Source organism: Acromyrmex echinatior, chromosome 4, assembly GCF_024713525.1.
Source record: "Acromyrmex echinatior isolate Ae372 chromosome 4, ASM2471352v2, whole genome shotgun sequence".
NCBI lineage: Eukaryota > Metazoa > Arthropoda > Insecta > Hymenoptera > Formicidae > Acromyrmex > Acromyrmex echinatior.
Window position 1 is genome coordinate 5889533 of NC_141855.1, and position 18031 is coordinate 5907563.

Here is an 18031-nt window from a genome sequence, read left to right on the forward strand (position 1 = left end):
CGAAAACTTTCGCAAATTTACGGAAAGTTTATGATGGCGCGGTATCGAGTGCAATGCAATGTCGAGCTAAATTGTAACTTCCATTACACGGGATTACGTTAAGTTACATCAAGAGTGTCGCAACTTTCCTGATACAACGTATTCCTCGTCAGTGATAATGGAAGCGAGCTGACGTATATTACTTACCGTACTTCATTAAATTTCCATTCAGCAAACAGCGTGTGCATCATTTCTAAGGGGATGAAAAATAAAAGAACTTTCACCTTTATCGTTCAAGAAAATTCTATGAAATCATATCGGAGATAAATCGAGATCGTGTTGTCGTAGCTCGATATAATTGACACTCCTGTCAATAATGTGCCGGAAACGATCTGTCATTTCCGCGATAATCCAGTCAGAAGATCGCCATTAACCTATATATTAATGCGTCCCTCGATGTCGTTAATTAGCCCCTTACAATTCGATCATTAAATTCCGTGTCGTTATCGCGAATTCTATTGACCAGGTCGCCGATAATGTTGGGTGCCACGTGTGCAGTTTCTCACGATTCTGTTATAAATTGCTGTAGTCGTAATATTTTCTTCGTAACTAATTAACATTCGCATAACAACATATCATCGCAATAATGGCCACGAAACGCCGTCTGTAGTAGTTGTATTACAGCATATCGCGCGTTCCTCATATACATCCAGAAACAAATGCGGCAACGGGATAACGAAGTTCCCCGTAAAAGAGGAACAACGATCGACAAAATCCAATGCCCGGTACTCGCTGCAACACGGTTTCGTTCCGTCGTGCACGAACGAGATTAATTAGTCGGACACACTTTTTGGGCGAAATCCCGTTTCTCGTTAGTCTTCATTAGCCACACAACAACGACGACAATGCCGCTATCCATAACGCGCCGGAATGAACGTACATTAGAGAGAGCGTTCGACCGGTTTTTTTAGACCAATCGATCTCATAAGCCTATTTTCCCTGATATTGGGTCGCGCGCGGACGAATTCGATTAAAACACGCGTTAATCGACGTCAAAAGAGAAACGTCACTCAGTTCCGTGATCTAGGACAAATGGCAAAACATACAAAACCGACAGGACCGCATTTAATATCTCGTCGCGAATAAAACGGACGGAACGCCGCAAGATCACGTACGAAGATCACGACACAAGATAGCGATTAATACAGTGGTGTTGAAAATTCAATTCTCCGATGAAATTAATTAACTTTATTCTCCAAAGGGAGAATCACCGAAGCGCTCCCTTTTCCCGCCACTCTCCCATCGTTCTGTCTTATCCCCTTCGTTTTCCATTTCGCGATAACGTGTAAAAGTAGCTAGAAGCGCAAGGGCTTTAATGATACTACGGCATCGATTTTCGATTGGCGAGAATGACATCCTCAAAACCTTCGACAATACTGATACCGCTTTCTCGTAACGACTCTGAGAGAACATTAACGATGCCAACACATTGCTTTCACGAGTACCTTCGCGAGTATCAATTGCTACAGGTTGTCTCGCAGGTCATCTAATATTCGATTTACCTATGCTGTATAGTTTGCGTGACAACGTAAAGGATACCGCAGCTATTTATTAGCACGTCTCCCAGAGGAATAAAAATATCCTTTTCGCCTAGTCCTCGCGCTTCCCATTCTATCATACGACATCCGAAAACTTAATAAGCCGCTGCGCTAAATAAATATGTCATAAAAATTCGCGCGCGCAGACTCCCGGGCCAGCACAGACATTCACTTTTATCCCTTAACGTTGTTTAAGTAGCCGATTCGAATTATTCTTAAGGGATTAACACGACCTGGCTCGCAGTGTCCTTTCTCGTTCTCTTTCTCTTCCCTTTCATCCTTTCTCTTTTTCATCGCAATTCCGGGTCGCGCTTAAAGAGCCCATCGTAAAAGCGGTCCTAAATGGTTTGCATTTTCATGAATAACATTCGCGAGTGTCCTTTTATCGTTCTCCTTCACCTTCGTGATTCTTATCTTATTATCCATTTAGAACGTTCTATGAAAGATACAGTCGAATATTATAATTTAGATAAAAGTGGCGAAAGTAAAAGCCATAACATGCATAAAGAAACGCTTTCGTAAAGTGAGACAATAATGATCGGTAATCTCAGCATTTCTAATTGCGTAATTCTAATCTTTCTTAATCTTGAATCTGTTAATTTTTTCGTGTAAGACAGTGTTTCTAATGGATATTACAGTGTCACAAGAAAATGTAATTAGACCGGAGAAATTCTCTCATGCTTCAAGTATCCCATCCATCTCCTTACTTTCGGACAAGCGCGACATTCGCGTGATATTCTCCGTTTGTCAATATTCTTCGTGCGAGATCTTGCCGGCGGCAATAAGAACTGACGGCCCCGCTCTATCATGCGGTGATTAAAGAGACGCGCTATTAAACCGGCCGCGAAACGATCACGATTGACGACTGACGAGGGTAATTAATGGAATGATATGAAACGTTAGTGCGGATGAGGGTTTCGACGGGACGTACCAAACAAACGTGGTGGTCACGCATAACGGCAGTTGCCTGTACGTCCCTCCGGGCATCTTCAAGAGCACATGCAAGATAGACATCACTTGGTTCCCCTTTGACGACCAACACTGTGACATGAAGTTCGGATCCTGGACCTACGACGGCAACCAGGTACACTACTGTCTCCACTTACACACCGACACACGCTCAGTACACACCGAGAGCACCAAGATTATTATCGATCCCTTAAATTCTTCCGAATGAGCTACACGCGCTTTTACTCGGGTAAACCGGAAGCGAAGGGTGAAAGAGAGCGAAGAACCATGAAATGTGGCTCTCCTAAGTGCAATCGATGTGACCGCCGTGTGATGCGACGAAAGAAAAGATCTCACATTTTCACGATTACAATCTTCGGAAGGTCTGCCACAAAATTTTTATTTATCATACATGATGATAGCAATATGATATAGGAAATATCTGATTATTCAGAAATTTCTGATTATCCTGTCGGTGCAGATTTTCCGAATATTAAGAATTTGAAGTCAATTTGCATTTAATGTTTCTTTACTGCATATAAAATCGATATTTTTACAATCAGTCGTGATAATATATGTTGGCTAATGCAAAGTATAAAGCCATTCCAAAATTAATAAAAATTTATAAATTTTTTTCTTTATTTAATATCTTATTAACTTATCTATCGCTCGATATATATATATATATATATATATATAAAATACAAACGGTTATAATTAAAGCCAAATGAATATTTAAAAATATATTTATATGAATATTTTTACATTTTTCTAATACGCATATTTGGGAATTAATAAATAATTAGTCCATTGTCGAAATTGCAACGATAAAAACGTGCCTTCAACGCGGCTCTCGCCACTTAATTACCGTGCAATTACCAATTACGGGTGCATGTCTCGTACGTTTAACGAGCTCACGACTAAATTTCCATGCAGAAAACTGCCGAGAATTATCCCATTGGCATCTCACCGTTCCACAGCGCGTGAAACCACCCCACGGGAGGGATTCTCGTGAGATCCTCGGCGCTCTATCGACGTCGCAAATGGAGCCACTTTCATTGTCCGTTCGCCATCAGAGATCCCTTGCTGCCATGAGAGACTCGACCTGCCTCCTACCTCGTCCCAGCCGTGACCAGAAAAACCCCATCCCGCGCCCATGACGGGCATCTCGCGGCTTCTTCTGTCCGACACAAGACTCACGAGTGCAATACACAATAGCGATGCTCCATAGATAGCCGTTCTCACGCTTCGTAGCTTCAGCTCGGATCTATATACATAATATAGGCATATATATATATATATATATATATGATATATAGCATTACATGTTACACACGTACGACACACGTATCACACGCACCGTTTTCTGTAATGTGTGAATTAGATCGAGTGCCGCGTGAGGAAAGAGATGAAGTAAAATAGGGAAGTGTCAGGGATACCCAGCACTCCAGAAGAGAACATTCGTCGCAAGAATTGTATCCTGTCATGTTTCCAACGTTTTTCGCTACTTTTCATTTGCATTGAAAATTTTAGTTGGATCTTCTTTCGAAACATTTTTCGTAATATCCGTCGTCGAGGTAGAAGAAAAACGTCATTTTACAAATATCAGTCGACATCACCGATTATTATTTAATATCCTTCGACAAAAGTATAATGAATTTTACATATTTTGTTGCGCAAAATAGATCGAGAGCACTTATACACTATTTTATGCACACGGTAAATTATGCAGCATGCGAGATGTCGATTAACGTGCGGAAATATGCTGATGGCGCACGGCTTAAATCGTTGGATTCGATCGTGCCCTGTTCAATTATTTCCAAATTGCGGGTTACTTGAGGTGATCACCGTTAATGGAGCGATTTCCTCGCACTATTATGGAGACGCTATTTCCATGCGTCGAACCGACGGCATCAATTCTATAATGTCAGAAAGCACGTGGTTACCTCTGCTCGATCGTAATTACTTTGTCGCATAAATTTCTTAACAGTCCATGAACCACATTTATTACTTCCCACTGTCAATTACATTTAACATTTCCTAAAGAAATGATCGAAATGAAACGTAATGTTTTAATATCACATTTTGATAAAAAGGTTGAGAAAGTAAAATTAATTCATTTGATTATGTATGATACAAGAGATAACTAAGAGATTAGTTTGCCTAGCACGTTGCTTTATTTTATATATAAACGCGAGCTTACTTTTAAATGTAATTTTGTAACGCGGCTTTCGAGTGCCGGGGATGAAATTTTGTTAAACTAGCTATATTCGATTATATCTGAATTGCGGATAACCTGTGATGACCGTAGTTAATGGAACGATCTCAACATCCTCGTAAATTGTGTCGCAGATATTTCAACGTGCGTTGTCAACGATAATTATATCCGCGGCGCTAGATAAATTACCGTTGCCTGCTTCTAAAACGAGTAATTCGCTACATGTACAATACACAATGTACTTTTCCCAATCTCATATTACAAGATAATTATCTTCGATGGTCTTTCCTATAACGTTCTTCACGATAATAATCGCGACATTTACACTCGAACATTTCCGCGCCGAAGAAAATTACATATAGGATCTCGTCGGAGAGAGAAAGATATTCATCTTTGCTTCTTTGTCGTGACTTAATCGCCCGTAAGTTCTCTCATCAATTATCAAATTATCAATTATCAAACTTCTATGCAAAATCCTCATTTCATTCCGGGGCTGCATAAGTTCTCTAATATCTACTTAATCTCAAATTTGAACCTGGCGGTCTGCCAACGTGTGAATAATTCCAAGTTTTAGGTTCGTACAAGCTGTCGTAATTTTTGCACGTTCAACTATCAAATTCACATTGATATAAAACGCCGATAAAGTTTGACGGGACGCAGGCCGGCGCAATCTCTCGGTAATTCCGCTTCTCTCCATTACGTAAGCGATAAATTTTGGCACTAGCATCCTCGTGTCGTCGCAATGTGTGTAGTAGAAGCCGCGTTTATACAGCAGATATTAGGCACATACGGCCAGGCGTCGCGCCTAACTCGCGACATCGAGTTTGTCGAGCTCGTTCCCACGGCGCGTAGTTTGCAGGCCGCATATAAACGCCAAATGTTAAATTCATTTTACTTACGATCCGGCCTCGACATTTCGCCACGTCTGTGACAGTTTTCAACCCCTTGAGACCCTCGCACAAAGAACTACTCACGATCAGAGAGTAGAGGCACGTTAGTTCATTCTGTCGCTCGAAATCACTCCTTGACGTATAGAATTAATGAAAATCAATGGAATTTTATTGAATTTCATTGTACGTAAATCTGCCTGATTTAATAAAAACTTCGTTAGTTTGCAATCTAATGCATTTAATTTAATAATTTCAATTTAATATCTAATTTTTGAAATTATTTTATTTTATTTAATGCCTTGTTCGATGCATGAAATCACAATTCCTTGGTTTAGAAAAATCTTATCAGATATATTTAAACGCGATGCATAATTTATTAACTTTCGACATTCTCATTTTAACAGTCACTTAGTGATACGATAGCAGAAAAATTATATGTATTATTATCCTTTCACGACAGGATGTTTCATATAAGAAATTTTATATCTCCTGACATATGAAAAGACATCTACTACACATTTAACATGGACTGTCCGACACCTTCATTGCGATATATTTTACGATTTACAAGCAAGAAAGAATCACATCAATTTATGACGATTTATCGACACGTGACATTGGTGAATTATATGACGATTGGTAGTGCTGGATCATAAAGCAAACTGAAAAATGACAAATCGTGATTTTCCGTTTGTCGCTAATGCACCGTATCGTAAAGCTCAACGAATGTTCACTAACGGATGGATAACGCACTTATCACGGCAACAAAATGCGCCAAAATGAGAACAAGTATCACACGCATCTCCAAACCGTGTGTAAAATTTTTAACGAATCATCAGTAAAATTCATTGTTAGTATTACTACTGTAATTTAAAAAAGATATTTTTGTCGAAGCAAAATCAACCAAATCGAAACTAAATCAATCATCATACATACATACATATACGCACATATATTTTTTTATTTATTTGAATATTATTATTTAAACAACCAAATAAATTATTACCGCAAAATATTGAAATGTAAAGTAATGAAAAATGATACATAATTTTTACTCTCTTTTATACTTATGTTGTATTTTGTGATAATTTCTCGATTCATCGACGTTATTGATTTTAATAATATCAAAATCATTAAGCGCACGTGGCGGCTTTGTCGCACGCTTTGATGATAAATAAGGTGCATGCTTTAGCATTCTTATAAATTGCGCGTCGAACTATTTCCTCGCTGTCACTGCCGATAAATTTATAAACACTCCGTCATTCTTCTTTGTTCTCCTAGCTTTAATACGGCCGACGTCGATAAGACTAAAAAACTGCCATTGCTTTTCAGACGGGGCTATCTCACGGGCAATAAATAATCCCTGTACTTCCGCAAAGCAGTCGTGGTTTCATCGATTTCCAGAGAGCAATACATTTGGTCATTATTTGTCTAAATGCGGGTGAAGTTCCTCGTGTCATTTCGCGTAACATCCATCTATCTCTTAATTACGGCACAGATAGAAATTTACCGTAGTATATTATATGTTTCAGATATATTTCAGACATATTTCAACAATTTAGATATTCACAAGTCAATCATTTGCAATTCAGATAGGTATTCACATGTCAATTATTTGTCTTTATAATTTGTAATTCAACTAACTTGATAGAATAAAATAATAAATACATTTTAAAAGTTGTATTCACAAATCGATTTTTATTTTTTATTTTTTTTAACTGCAATTTCCGTAAGTTTTACAATAAATAATATCTTTAGATTCGTGGAGGTTTTAAGCATTTTTACGTGCAATGATCATGTCGCGTACTCTTTAAGAAACGATCGAACTTAATACAATTTACATGTCCGTAGGTAAAATCAGTTCTCCAATAAATTTCACGCTTAAATAATAAATAATCTCTACTTTTGTACCTCTTTCCCTCCGGTGTTTCGACATCATAATATCGCATATAATAAATTGACGGTAAAATGCTTGCGTATTAGTTCATCGAACTTTGTCACCGACCGAAAGGCAAACTCGATAATAATGGAATCTTAATGAGGGATCAATGTCTTTCGAATCACCGTTGATCGTACCGGATGGACCGGAGTATTATTAGCGGCTCTCATAAAACGTGCATGGGACGAGAACGATTTTCCGATCGATGCCTTGCCTTTAATAACGAGGACGTCGGGCGAGATGACGGTGCATATCTGTTCGCCGCCGAAATCGATCACTCGGCCGAAGTATTAATATTATGCAGTTCTTTAAATTTTTCAAACTGTTTCGAACAAAAGCGTACTTTTTTTACAGACAACGCCGCCACTTTGCGCTCAAAGTATTTTATTAAACTCGTTCGCAGATGAAGTCGAACGGGGGCTTCTTTTAAATTACATTCATCATTAAGTTCAGTTCATTTCAACTTCACGCTTATTTTAGCTTCACAACTTCATGTTCCGTAGTAGCATCGCTGTAATCATTTGTCATCATTTATACTTGCATACACAAGTTGCCTAGTCGCTGCTCGCGCGAATCACTGTTTTATTCAATCGGATTTAAATAATATTACTTTATTTCAAAAATGATCAACTCAAAAAATGGAATTTTCCAAAAAAGAAGAATTGTTCTTCAACTTGACAAAAAATTATTGACCAGTCATATAATATCGGCAAAAAGAATTTATTCTTAATATAGTCAAATATTATTTTTGTCGTTTCGCAATCCTTAAAAAAGTTACTCTACTTGAATTTAACGACTTTTTTTTAAACCATCCTTTTTATGACAATCTTTGAAGTGAGATTAAGTTAATTCATTTTTTATGATTGATAGAGAAATATTTATTTAACTCATACATGGTAATAACTCGAAAATCACGTTTTTTGTGTGTCACTTTTGAAATAAAGATGCGATATATATATATATATATATATATATATATATATATATATATATCTTCCTATCTCGACGGAGACGGGGATTGTCTGATTGTACTCGTAAAAACGGATCAAATATAAACGAAGAATCACGTTGTCAACTCGACGCCCGCGCATAAAAATTTAGTTTTGCTCCGATAAACAAATTTATTTATTCAACTCCCAGTAACAACTCAACGCGCAGTTAATGGACGGGCGTGGTCTCTATGCCGCAGAGACGCAACATTTTACGAGGCGAGCATAAACATTTACTGTTTCCGACGGATATTCGTTGGTGCGCGTTTTATTTGTGACAATAAAATTTTGATTTTTCACACGATGCCTGTCTGCATTTCGCAACAAGGCCACACGATGTTAAATCGACTTTTCATCGACACATTAATTTGATTCATTTTCCTCTTTTTTTTTTTCAAATGTTTCATTCTAATTGCGCACTGAATTGAATCAATCGTGAATCTTCCTTCGGAGTGCTGGGACTTGTTTGATGAACACAATCAAAGTAACCAAGATTTTGCAACCACGTCACGAGCGCAATCTGAGCACACTAATTGGCTATAGCTATGTTGAATTTTATATAATGGTGTCGACTTATATATTTAACCTTCCTACGTAGAGGAAGGCGCTATGATGGGCTGATGTCGCTTGCCGGTGTTACTTTGCTTTCACGGGCTTTTTCTTCGAGTATCAAATGAGAGCTTTCGCTATTATACATATATACATACATAATATATACGACGAAGAGTACGGAAGTGAAATAATGAAGGAGAAAAGAGTGAAACGACAAGAAAAAATGAAGAAATAGAGAAAACAACGGAAAAGACAACGTGATGATTTCGGGATTGATATATGCATTTACACATATTACCCTCCCGTGTTTCCCCGCGCGAGAAGAAAAAGAATACAGACTGTAGAGAGGTGTTAGGATAATCGCGAAATACACAACCTACTCAAACTATACTTATACATGCTTCACACACATATACATCGACCAGTCAAAGCAGGGTACCACGTGATTATGTCTGAGCTGGGAAACAATTTTGCATGGAGCACATTCCACGCCATTCTACTATCGACTCCGCACCGATTATCCTTCGCCAGCTTCCTTTTTCGAATAATCGTCCTCTCTCGATTCTTTCTAATTCCTTCTCGACTTCCTGACTTCCAAGTTGAGTTTCCTTTCCGTCCTTTTATTTTCTTTTATTTTATTTTTATTTTTACGACGATTAAGGACGCATGCTTGTATGTAAACGCTTCATATCTATTCAATATCTCTAACGATCTTTCTATTTCCCACCTTTTACCGCTTCGACAGTTTCTCGTGCATGTAACGGTGATCTCTTTGCTGCGCATGACGTGCATATCTTGTCACGACGATAACTCGTAGCTAGAGGAAGGTGAGCCTGTTGTGCACTTCGCGTTGTGTATTCCGCTGCTTCGAAATTAGTTCGATTCGAAGCTGGATAGTATTCAAGTATTCAGTAGTTTGTTGACAAGCGTTATTGAGGAATGTTGCGAATATATCGAGAGATAATAGAACTCTTTCGAGCGTTTTATTTAGATTTTATTTAAGCGTTGAACTATTAAAGAGAAGACATTTTACTTACCGTTTGTTACTTATATCGAGATATCCATTTTCTTACAAGCTATATTAAATTCTTACAAGCTGATTTTTCACGTAGAAGTATTGCTTCTTATATCTTTTTTACTGCGAGGACAGAGATCAATGTCCGATCATATATCGACCTGTGTCACTAACTCGACAGGTAATATCAATCTTTCAAATTATCAATAAAATATGCAATCGAATAATGGGTGAAATCTGCTATTATTGAACGAAGCCACACCTTCCACATTGTAAGAAAACGTTCATTGATTCAACGCTTAATCAAATAATCGGTGACGCGACAGATTGCCTAATATAATTTTTACAGCCAGGAAGTACGAGTACATATCTAAAAGCATTTTAATCACAGTTCGTTTAATTCCGTGATATTACAAATTAGCAATGTAAAATGACGCCAATTATCAAAATCTATAACGCGAAGGCTGCCCGATGAAAGAATTACGTCGATCGGGAAAAACGAATCAAAGGAGAAGAAATTAATGCCCCTCTTACTCGTGTCGATGGCGGATTACGAAAGTGCTCGCGCGTAATCCGTGACTACGCACCACTTTACGTAATCGCGCTAGTAGCAGCAGCAGCAGCCAAGGATCACTTTCCTCTCGAGTCGATTTATCCGAGGCGAAAGGGAGAAACAGAGAGAGAGAGAGAGAGAAAGAGAGAGAGAAAAAGACAGACACCTCGCTCGCGTTTATTCGACGGGATAACTGACGACGACGCTCCCGTTCCATGCAATTTTCCGGTCGCTTCGTCATCGCCGACGCTTCCGGCCATTTCGTTTATGAACAATTTGCGAGGACTCCTCCAGCCCTTTCCTGCCCCTCTCTCTCTCTCTCTCTCTCTCTCTCTCTCTCTCTCTCTTTCTCCCTCTCTCTCTCCTTCCTCCTCTTTCTCTCTATCTCCTCTCCTCTCTTCCTCTCTCATTTTCTCTTTCTCTCTCTTCAATCCAGCTTTTCTTCATCTCCCGGACTTTTTATTTCTCATCTTGCTCGAGCAATTTCTTTTTATCGATTCACTGGTGCGAACATACGCGTTTTAGCTACCGCCCAAAGATCAAATCATTTACAATCTGCCAATCCACTAGTGAATCCAGACTGAACTTCCTATCTTCCGTGGAGTCGATAGCTGAGTGACGTCTCCGTGCCAGCGACAGGCGAGTCCCCATTCTTGAGATTCTCCGTCCTGGTCGCACGCGTACTTCGATTCGACACCCACGAAAGCTAATTCTCGATCGATCCTCGTGCCAACCACCCCTGAAACGCTTCGATCCGTTGACCTTTTTCCTAATTGACAATTCACAATAACGTACATGTGTTGCCAATAATTTTCGACTGCCTGACAACATTTGGCCAATACAGCGGGATGCAACAGTACATCATCAATGTAGTTCCATAAATAATCACCCGGATTTCATAATTACAAATTACGCGACAAGTGTTACCAGCATTTAATCGATAAAATTTCTAAAAGCTTTATCAAACATCTATAATAAAGTATAAAGCTGGGCATGTATTTGAAATACTTTTATTTAAAACACAGTATTTGCAAATGTATTTTGTACTTTATATTTCAACGGAGCACATGAAAGTATTATGTATTTTATATTTAAAATCGAAAGATTGAAAGTTTTTTATATTTTGGAAGTCAAATAATAATAAAATTGATTATCAATCTTTGAAACGCAAAATACAAAATACAAAATATTTTCATGTTTTTTCCGCTAAAATACAAAATACAATTGTCTTACATAATATTATTTTTCATAAAAGTATATTTGAAATATATGCCTCCAGTCCTGTGTTAAAGTATCCAATTTGACGTCGCATTCTCCGAGAAATTATTAGCAAAAAAATACAACTCGTGAGTGAGCTCTGCTATCTTACGACGACGCGTTCCTCGCAGTTTACAACGTTATAAAGTATTGTTGATAAGCTAGTCGTAAATTTCCGCGACAGATATGGAAGATAGAATAGGGATCGCGAGCCAACGTTAGACCATCATCGGCGTTAATCGCAAACTATTATCTGTAGGTCATCGTAAACTGAGTTTATCCTTAGTCTGTTCCACGGCAAATGGACAATACAAATCAATGAACCGCTGAATGCGCGGATCAAGATATGCCGCGTACACGCGATCGTATACTAAACGCATACACATACATCTAGAGAGAATTACGGAGGGAGAGAGAAAGGGACGAACACAGTAGAATTAATTGAATATTGGATTCAAGTTCACATCTGCGAATAATATATCCGATCAGCCGGTAATCGGCCAAACTTCAATCACTTGATAGATAGTCAACACGAATAACAATCTGCTGGTAATACTTTTCACACTGCGATTTTAGCAACAAAAAAATTACGAATCTGCTTCGAGTTTAGTTTACAGGACACTTAATAGCGAACTTGCTGCGCGAGAAAGGATTAATTATATTATTAATAATCGAAATAGTGACTTTTATTGAAAGAAAAATGTCGCGCATGAGAAAAGTATTTTAATTTTAAAAAACTTAGATATCTGTTTTTATTTTGTTTTACATAAAAGCAATATCGCGTAATATCTACTATAACATTATCACATAATATGATAACTTAGAGGGACACGGATCGAATCGATCATTGATCGGAAAAATTTCAAATTGTTGTAATGGGGAAAAAAAACTATAACGGAGAATCCAAAGGATGAGTACTCGCTGAACAAAGCTTAGGCTAAGTTCGCGTTCGCTTCGCGCATATCAGCGTGCCCTCATCTTACCGAGAGATTCTTGTCGTTATCGTTATAACGAGATGATCATTCAAAAAGATCGATCTCTTCGACACAACAAATTAATTATTCCAATGAGAAGCGTTTCCCTTACTAAACATGTTCTTGATGTCCTGCAAGTGGAAATATCAAGTAAATCGCCTAAAAATCTCTAATCTTACTTGTCGATATTATTTATTATGCAGAACATATGCTAATTATGTGTTCATTACGTCGACCGGGATAAGCTGGCATGAAAGAGCCCTGAACTGAATACACAAATATTCATAGCGTATCGTTTTCATAGCACACATTATGAACATATCGGAAGAGCGATGTCGTAGTTGCCGCAATAATTCTGCATTAATTTGACTCGCGCGTAAATAACATGCAGATTGGCAAACCTTCATTAATTATGCGAAGACCGATAAATTGAATCCGTAAGGCGATTGTGCGTGCAACGTTAAAACCGTAATTTCCGCTAACGGGTCTTACGTTTTATGGGGAAAAGAAAGGGAGAATAGTATCCGTCATTCAATTACTAGAGCCAACCAGGGTTACATGCGTCTCGCAAATTACGAACTCGCGCGTGTCTAATCTTCACTAAGCGCATAACACGTCAATAAATATTCGCGCGTATGTTGATCGGCGGCTTGCGGTTTGTGCTACACGTACACGTAGGCACGGTGGTTGTACCACATGATGGTTTCTTGTTGCCAAGCGACACAAGGCGCACGTTTCTCATGTCACTTGCATTCGCGAATGATAGACTGCGAACAATCTCGCAGATTTTCATTCGTCGCCGCTCCGTCTCGTATCACCCACGTGAAATACACTTCAACAAATGATCTTTCCACGGCAATTTAGCCTCTCGTCGTTCACCCCCAGCTCGTTTATTCCGAAAATTCAAAGGGCAAAGAAAATTTCAGATTCGAACCTATTCAAAGATCAAAATGGGGAGAATGCAAATAGGCAAGTGCCTCTCAAAGCTATTCGCCGCAGGAAAATCGTCGCAAAGTCTCGCTTAAAGCGAGAGCTTCCAAGTGTCATCTTCTCTATATGCACCATAGAGAAGTTATTCCTAATTGGATAATATTCCGATAGGAATGGCGAAAGTTTGCCAGGAGACCAGCGCGTTCTCCGTGTGATGATGATAATGATAATCTTCTCGTTCGCGCGCAGGCATAATTGAACGTACAGCCGAGAAACGCCCGACTAAAAAGTAATCGCACCAACAAAGCAAAGCGGAGCGAAAAATTGCGATACGAGGGCATAAAGTCGAAAAATTCCATTTCGCGTATATCACCTGGCGCGACGGGTTAGTCATTTTTAACATTTCTAATCGATTTGTGACGTGCGACGCGCAGTTTTTGCGGGATAGGACGACAATAAAATTGTTCTCCGCCTGGACGAGACTAGACGTTGGGAAATAAACGAGGTACTCGATACCTGCCTTTCACCTGTTGCACGTATGTTCCTGCCGCGTCGCGGTGTGCAACGACATTTCTCCCTGAAGCAGCTGCTCGATTCCTTCTTCCCTCGCACTGTGTCTCGCGTTTCCCGCGAGTACTCTTTCATCCCTGTCGCGTATCCCTACAAAGTGCGTCAGTATCGCGTCCTCGGGACCGGCCATCCCCATGACTGTCGCTTCTCCGATTCTCCGCTATCGGAATTTATTTCTCGTCGACACAAGACGGACGGTCACAATCGGCCCATTTGACTGCAGCGAAATACGTTTCTCTCGATCGCCTCGAATTGAAATCCTGGGGTTAGTAAATCAACGGGACGCGAGTTGCGGACATTTATTTTGAGCAGCTGATATTGATCCGCACCACGAGCATTTTCGATTTGTCTATCATAGAGAGTGACGCCAAGAATCAATAGTTTATATTTGTAATTTGCGTTAAACAACTACTTTACATGCGAGATTATATTTTATTGTGAGAGGTATAATACATGTGTTAAATAAGTATTGGTATTTATATATATTAAGCATGTATAACGTAAATGAACGCTGTATAAGGAAATTTATTTTGATTTGAAGATAATTATAACGACGATCTCGAGATAAAAAGATAAAATTACAATTCATTTTATGTGTCTCAACTTCCACTTGCAGTGACAACGAAAGATACACACAACGTTAGTTAACACAACGAAACAACGATAACGACGAAATTTCGTAAAATCAATGACAGTACTTATCACCAAGAGATAACAAATCTTGATTTAAAGGCGAGACGAGAATAATCATATGCGACTCATAGGCGCGAAGCGAACGTGTTTGTTCGGATGCGCTCTTACTTGCGTGCCCCTCGGCGCACTCGATCACGAATTACAGACCAAGCTGTAATGAAACGTCCTCTACGTGAAAACGTGCGGTGCGTGCGAGCTGGGGCACTCATGTAAGACCACGTGCCGAAAAAAAAAAAGAAAAGAAAAGAAAAATAGAGATGTACCGACCTCTCTCGATGAATACGTTAAGCTGCGTTCCTCTTTATTAGCCCTTAAGTGTTACTCGACGAGAAGTTGGACATCCCAGTTTCTCGAGGAAATCGCCCGCACGCGGCACGCTCTGCGCTGTCTCGGCTCGAGTGGCATCGGCGTCTCGTTCCGACAATCGATTAGTCGTAGAATCGCGAAATCACAGGGTCACGCGCTCGTTATCCACAAATCGATTGCCACGCGAGAGCGCAGGACTGATGATAAGGCGCGCCCTCGCGATCGGCGAGGACTCGTTGAAAGAACCAAGGCAACAAGACACGCGTCGAGGGCGGGCGATTTCTTCCCTCCACATTTGCGTGTCGGACGAGAATTGTAGATCGTAAAGAATCGTAAAACCCCCAACTCCCCACGTCCATAAAGGTACATCGCAATGTCGGGCGGTGCCCATTACCGCCGCCCTTCTTTCGCAGTGCAGCATACGGCGCGGTGGTAGCGATAGAATTTCTTTTTTTTTTTCTTTCTTTTTCTCTCGTCTTCTTTAATTTTAACTCGATTTTTGCGATTTCGCGCGTGAAAAAAAAAGGTCCGCCCAACCGACCGATGAACACGCGTGACCTTTGTAACTTCATGATACGTCGCGCGCTATTTTATACGAGCGAAATATCTCATGGATATCATCTCTCGCGTCGTACTTAAAAAAAAAATCGAGATAAAGCGTAAAGTATTGGTAGAGGTCGCGATTTACGAATTTTACGTCGGGGAAATAACGTTTCATCTTCGTCCTCCCTATTTTACGGGATCTAAAATGTTAGCGTGAAATGAGAAAAGAAGCTTTTGTTGCATATTTTAGCGGCGCCGCGTATCGATCACGCTCTACAGGAGGAATCAAACGATGCGATAGGCCGTATATTGGTTGGCCCTTACCTCGTTCAATATCACGCAGGAACGACTCTCCCGAACTGCGGAAAGCACAAACTGCGTACGCACGTGCGCGTGCATATATGCGCGCGCCCGTGGAATACGATATCGCGAATTTAGTTTACGAGCGGGACGATCGGTCCGAAATTCGATGATCAATACCGAGCTCGTTTGCATGTTTCTCGTGCGAGTTCACTTCGGTCCTTCTCGGTGAATTCAAAATGTTGAAAAACATTCGGAAGTCTCGCTCGTTAAATTGTGGCTTTGTCGAGGAAGTCGAGCTTTATCGACCGGAACAATTCAATTGCATGCAACGAGGGTCCTTTTTCTTTTCTTTTTTTTTTTTTCGTCACGAGGAACCGCCGAGGAACTTCTCTCATCAATGGCGCAACTGTGATTTTTCAGAAACTTCCAATGAACTCCGAAAACGTATTTGTAGGGCTCGTTAAAGGCCGGACGGGGATCAATTAAAATGCGGCTATTAGACACTCAATCCAATCGGGCTGAAATTCTCGACAATGGCGAGGACACCCAATACACGTTTTCGCACGCACGCACGCACGCGTTTCGCGAAATTTACGATCGCTGTAATCCATCGTGGTTTCCGATGGGATAGGTGCCGAAACGCATAGTCCGTTTTCGACTTCCCGATTACGCGCCGCTGCATCGCCGTCACCGTCGCTGCAGGTTGCACTGCCCCCATTGAAATGCAGTCCGAGCGCATTTCTACTACTCTACCACATATAAACGTTGTCTCTCCTTGCCTCCCCCCCTGCCCTCGACTCATATCGATTGCTCTCCCCACCCCCCATATGACATATAAATTATATATCTGTATTTATGCCAAACTTTGAAGACTTTTGTCGTCTATATGTCGTACACCCGTACTTTGTTCGATCCATTTCGCCCTCCGTCACTCAACGAATCAACATCAACTGTTATTGATTGATATGTCTGTACAGTGTGTGTGTCGCATGTCATGTGTGTGTATATATATGTACAGAAATTAATGGCCGTTTCGTGTCGTGGCGCGGCGTAGCTTGCATGCTTTCTTGACGGCGCGTAGGTGATGTTCCACCGCTAACACACAGATTCCCACTCCCGTTCTCCCATGTCACGTGTTCGTGTGTACGTGTTCGCGCATCGGTAAACTACAAAACAGGGATTGAAACCCGAGTAATTTTGGCGAGTTCGGATTACGATGCCGTCCGATTGCGAAAATCATTTTCAAATACATATTCCGCGATCATTCGCGCGAGTAAAATGCACTCTTCATGTCCGAAGCATTCGAGAATGGAACTCGCCAAACAATTACTGCTCGCAGTTTCGATTCCTGATCACAGAGGAAACATGCGCGTGTATGTTTGTACGTGTATACATGTGTAAACGCCTGAATGTGAGTTCGTGTAAACTCGTGAATGTAAACTCGTTAATAAAGCCTCCATAGCAAATAAAGTTACATTCACATTCTAATGAATTCACAATAATCATGTATAAATTATGATGTTACTGTGAGATTATTGAAAGGTCGCAGCGACATCATATTATTATCTTGATGTCACAAAAGTGTCCAGTAAGAGGTAACTTTTATCACAGTTGCATGATATCGTAGCGATATCACAAACAACTGTGACAAAGCGCCACCATTCGCTCGTCACTAAGACTTTGTTGTGACATTACTGTGACTCTTTTTGCTATAAGAGAGAGCATGATTAATTGTGCTCACTGTTTGAATCGGCTTTAAACGTTTATAGTCGCG

At 40.0% G+C, this 18031-nt stretch overlaps 1 protein-coding gene across 5 annotated transcripts in view; it reads left to right on the forward strand.

Moving 5' to 3' along the window:
• nAChRalpha6 (nicotinic acetylcholine receptor alpha6) overlaps window positions 1-18031 on the forward strand; it is a 264238-nt gene that overhangs the window by 138171 nt on the left and 108036 nt on the right. For all 5 annotated transcript variants that reach the window (XM_011068078.2, XM_087405320.1, XM_087405318.1 and 2 more), the window contains exon 6: window positions 2481-2661. In XM_011068078.2, the coding sequence (XP_011066380.1) occupies window positions 2481-2661 (181 nt within the window). The remainder of the gene's footprint in view (window positions 1-2480; window positions 2662-18031) is intronic.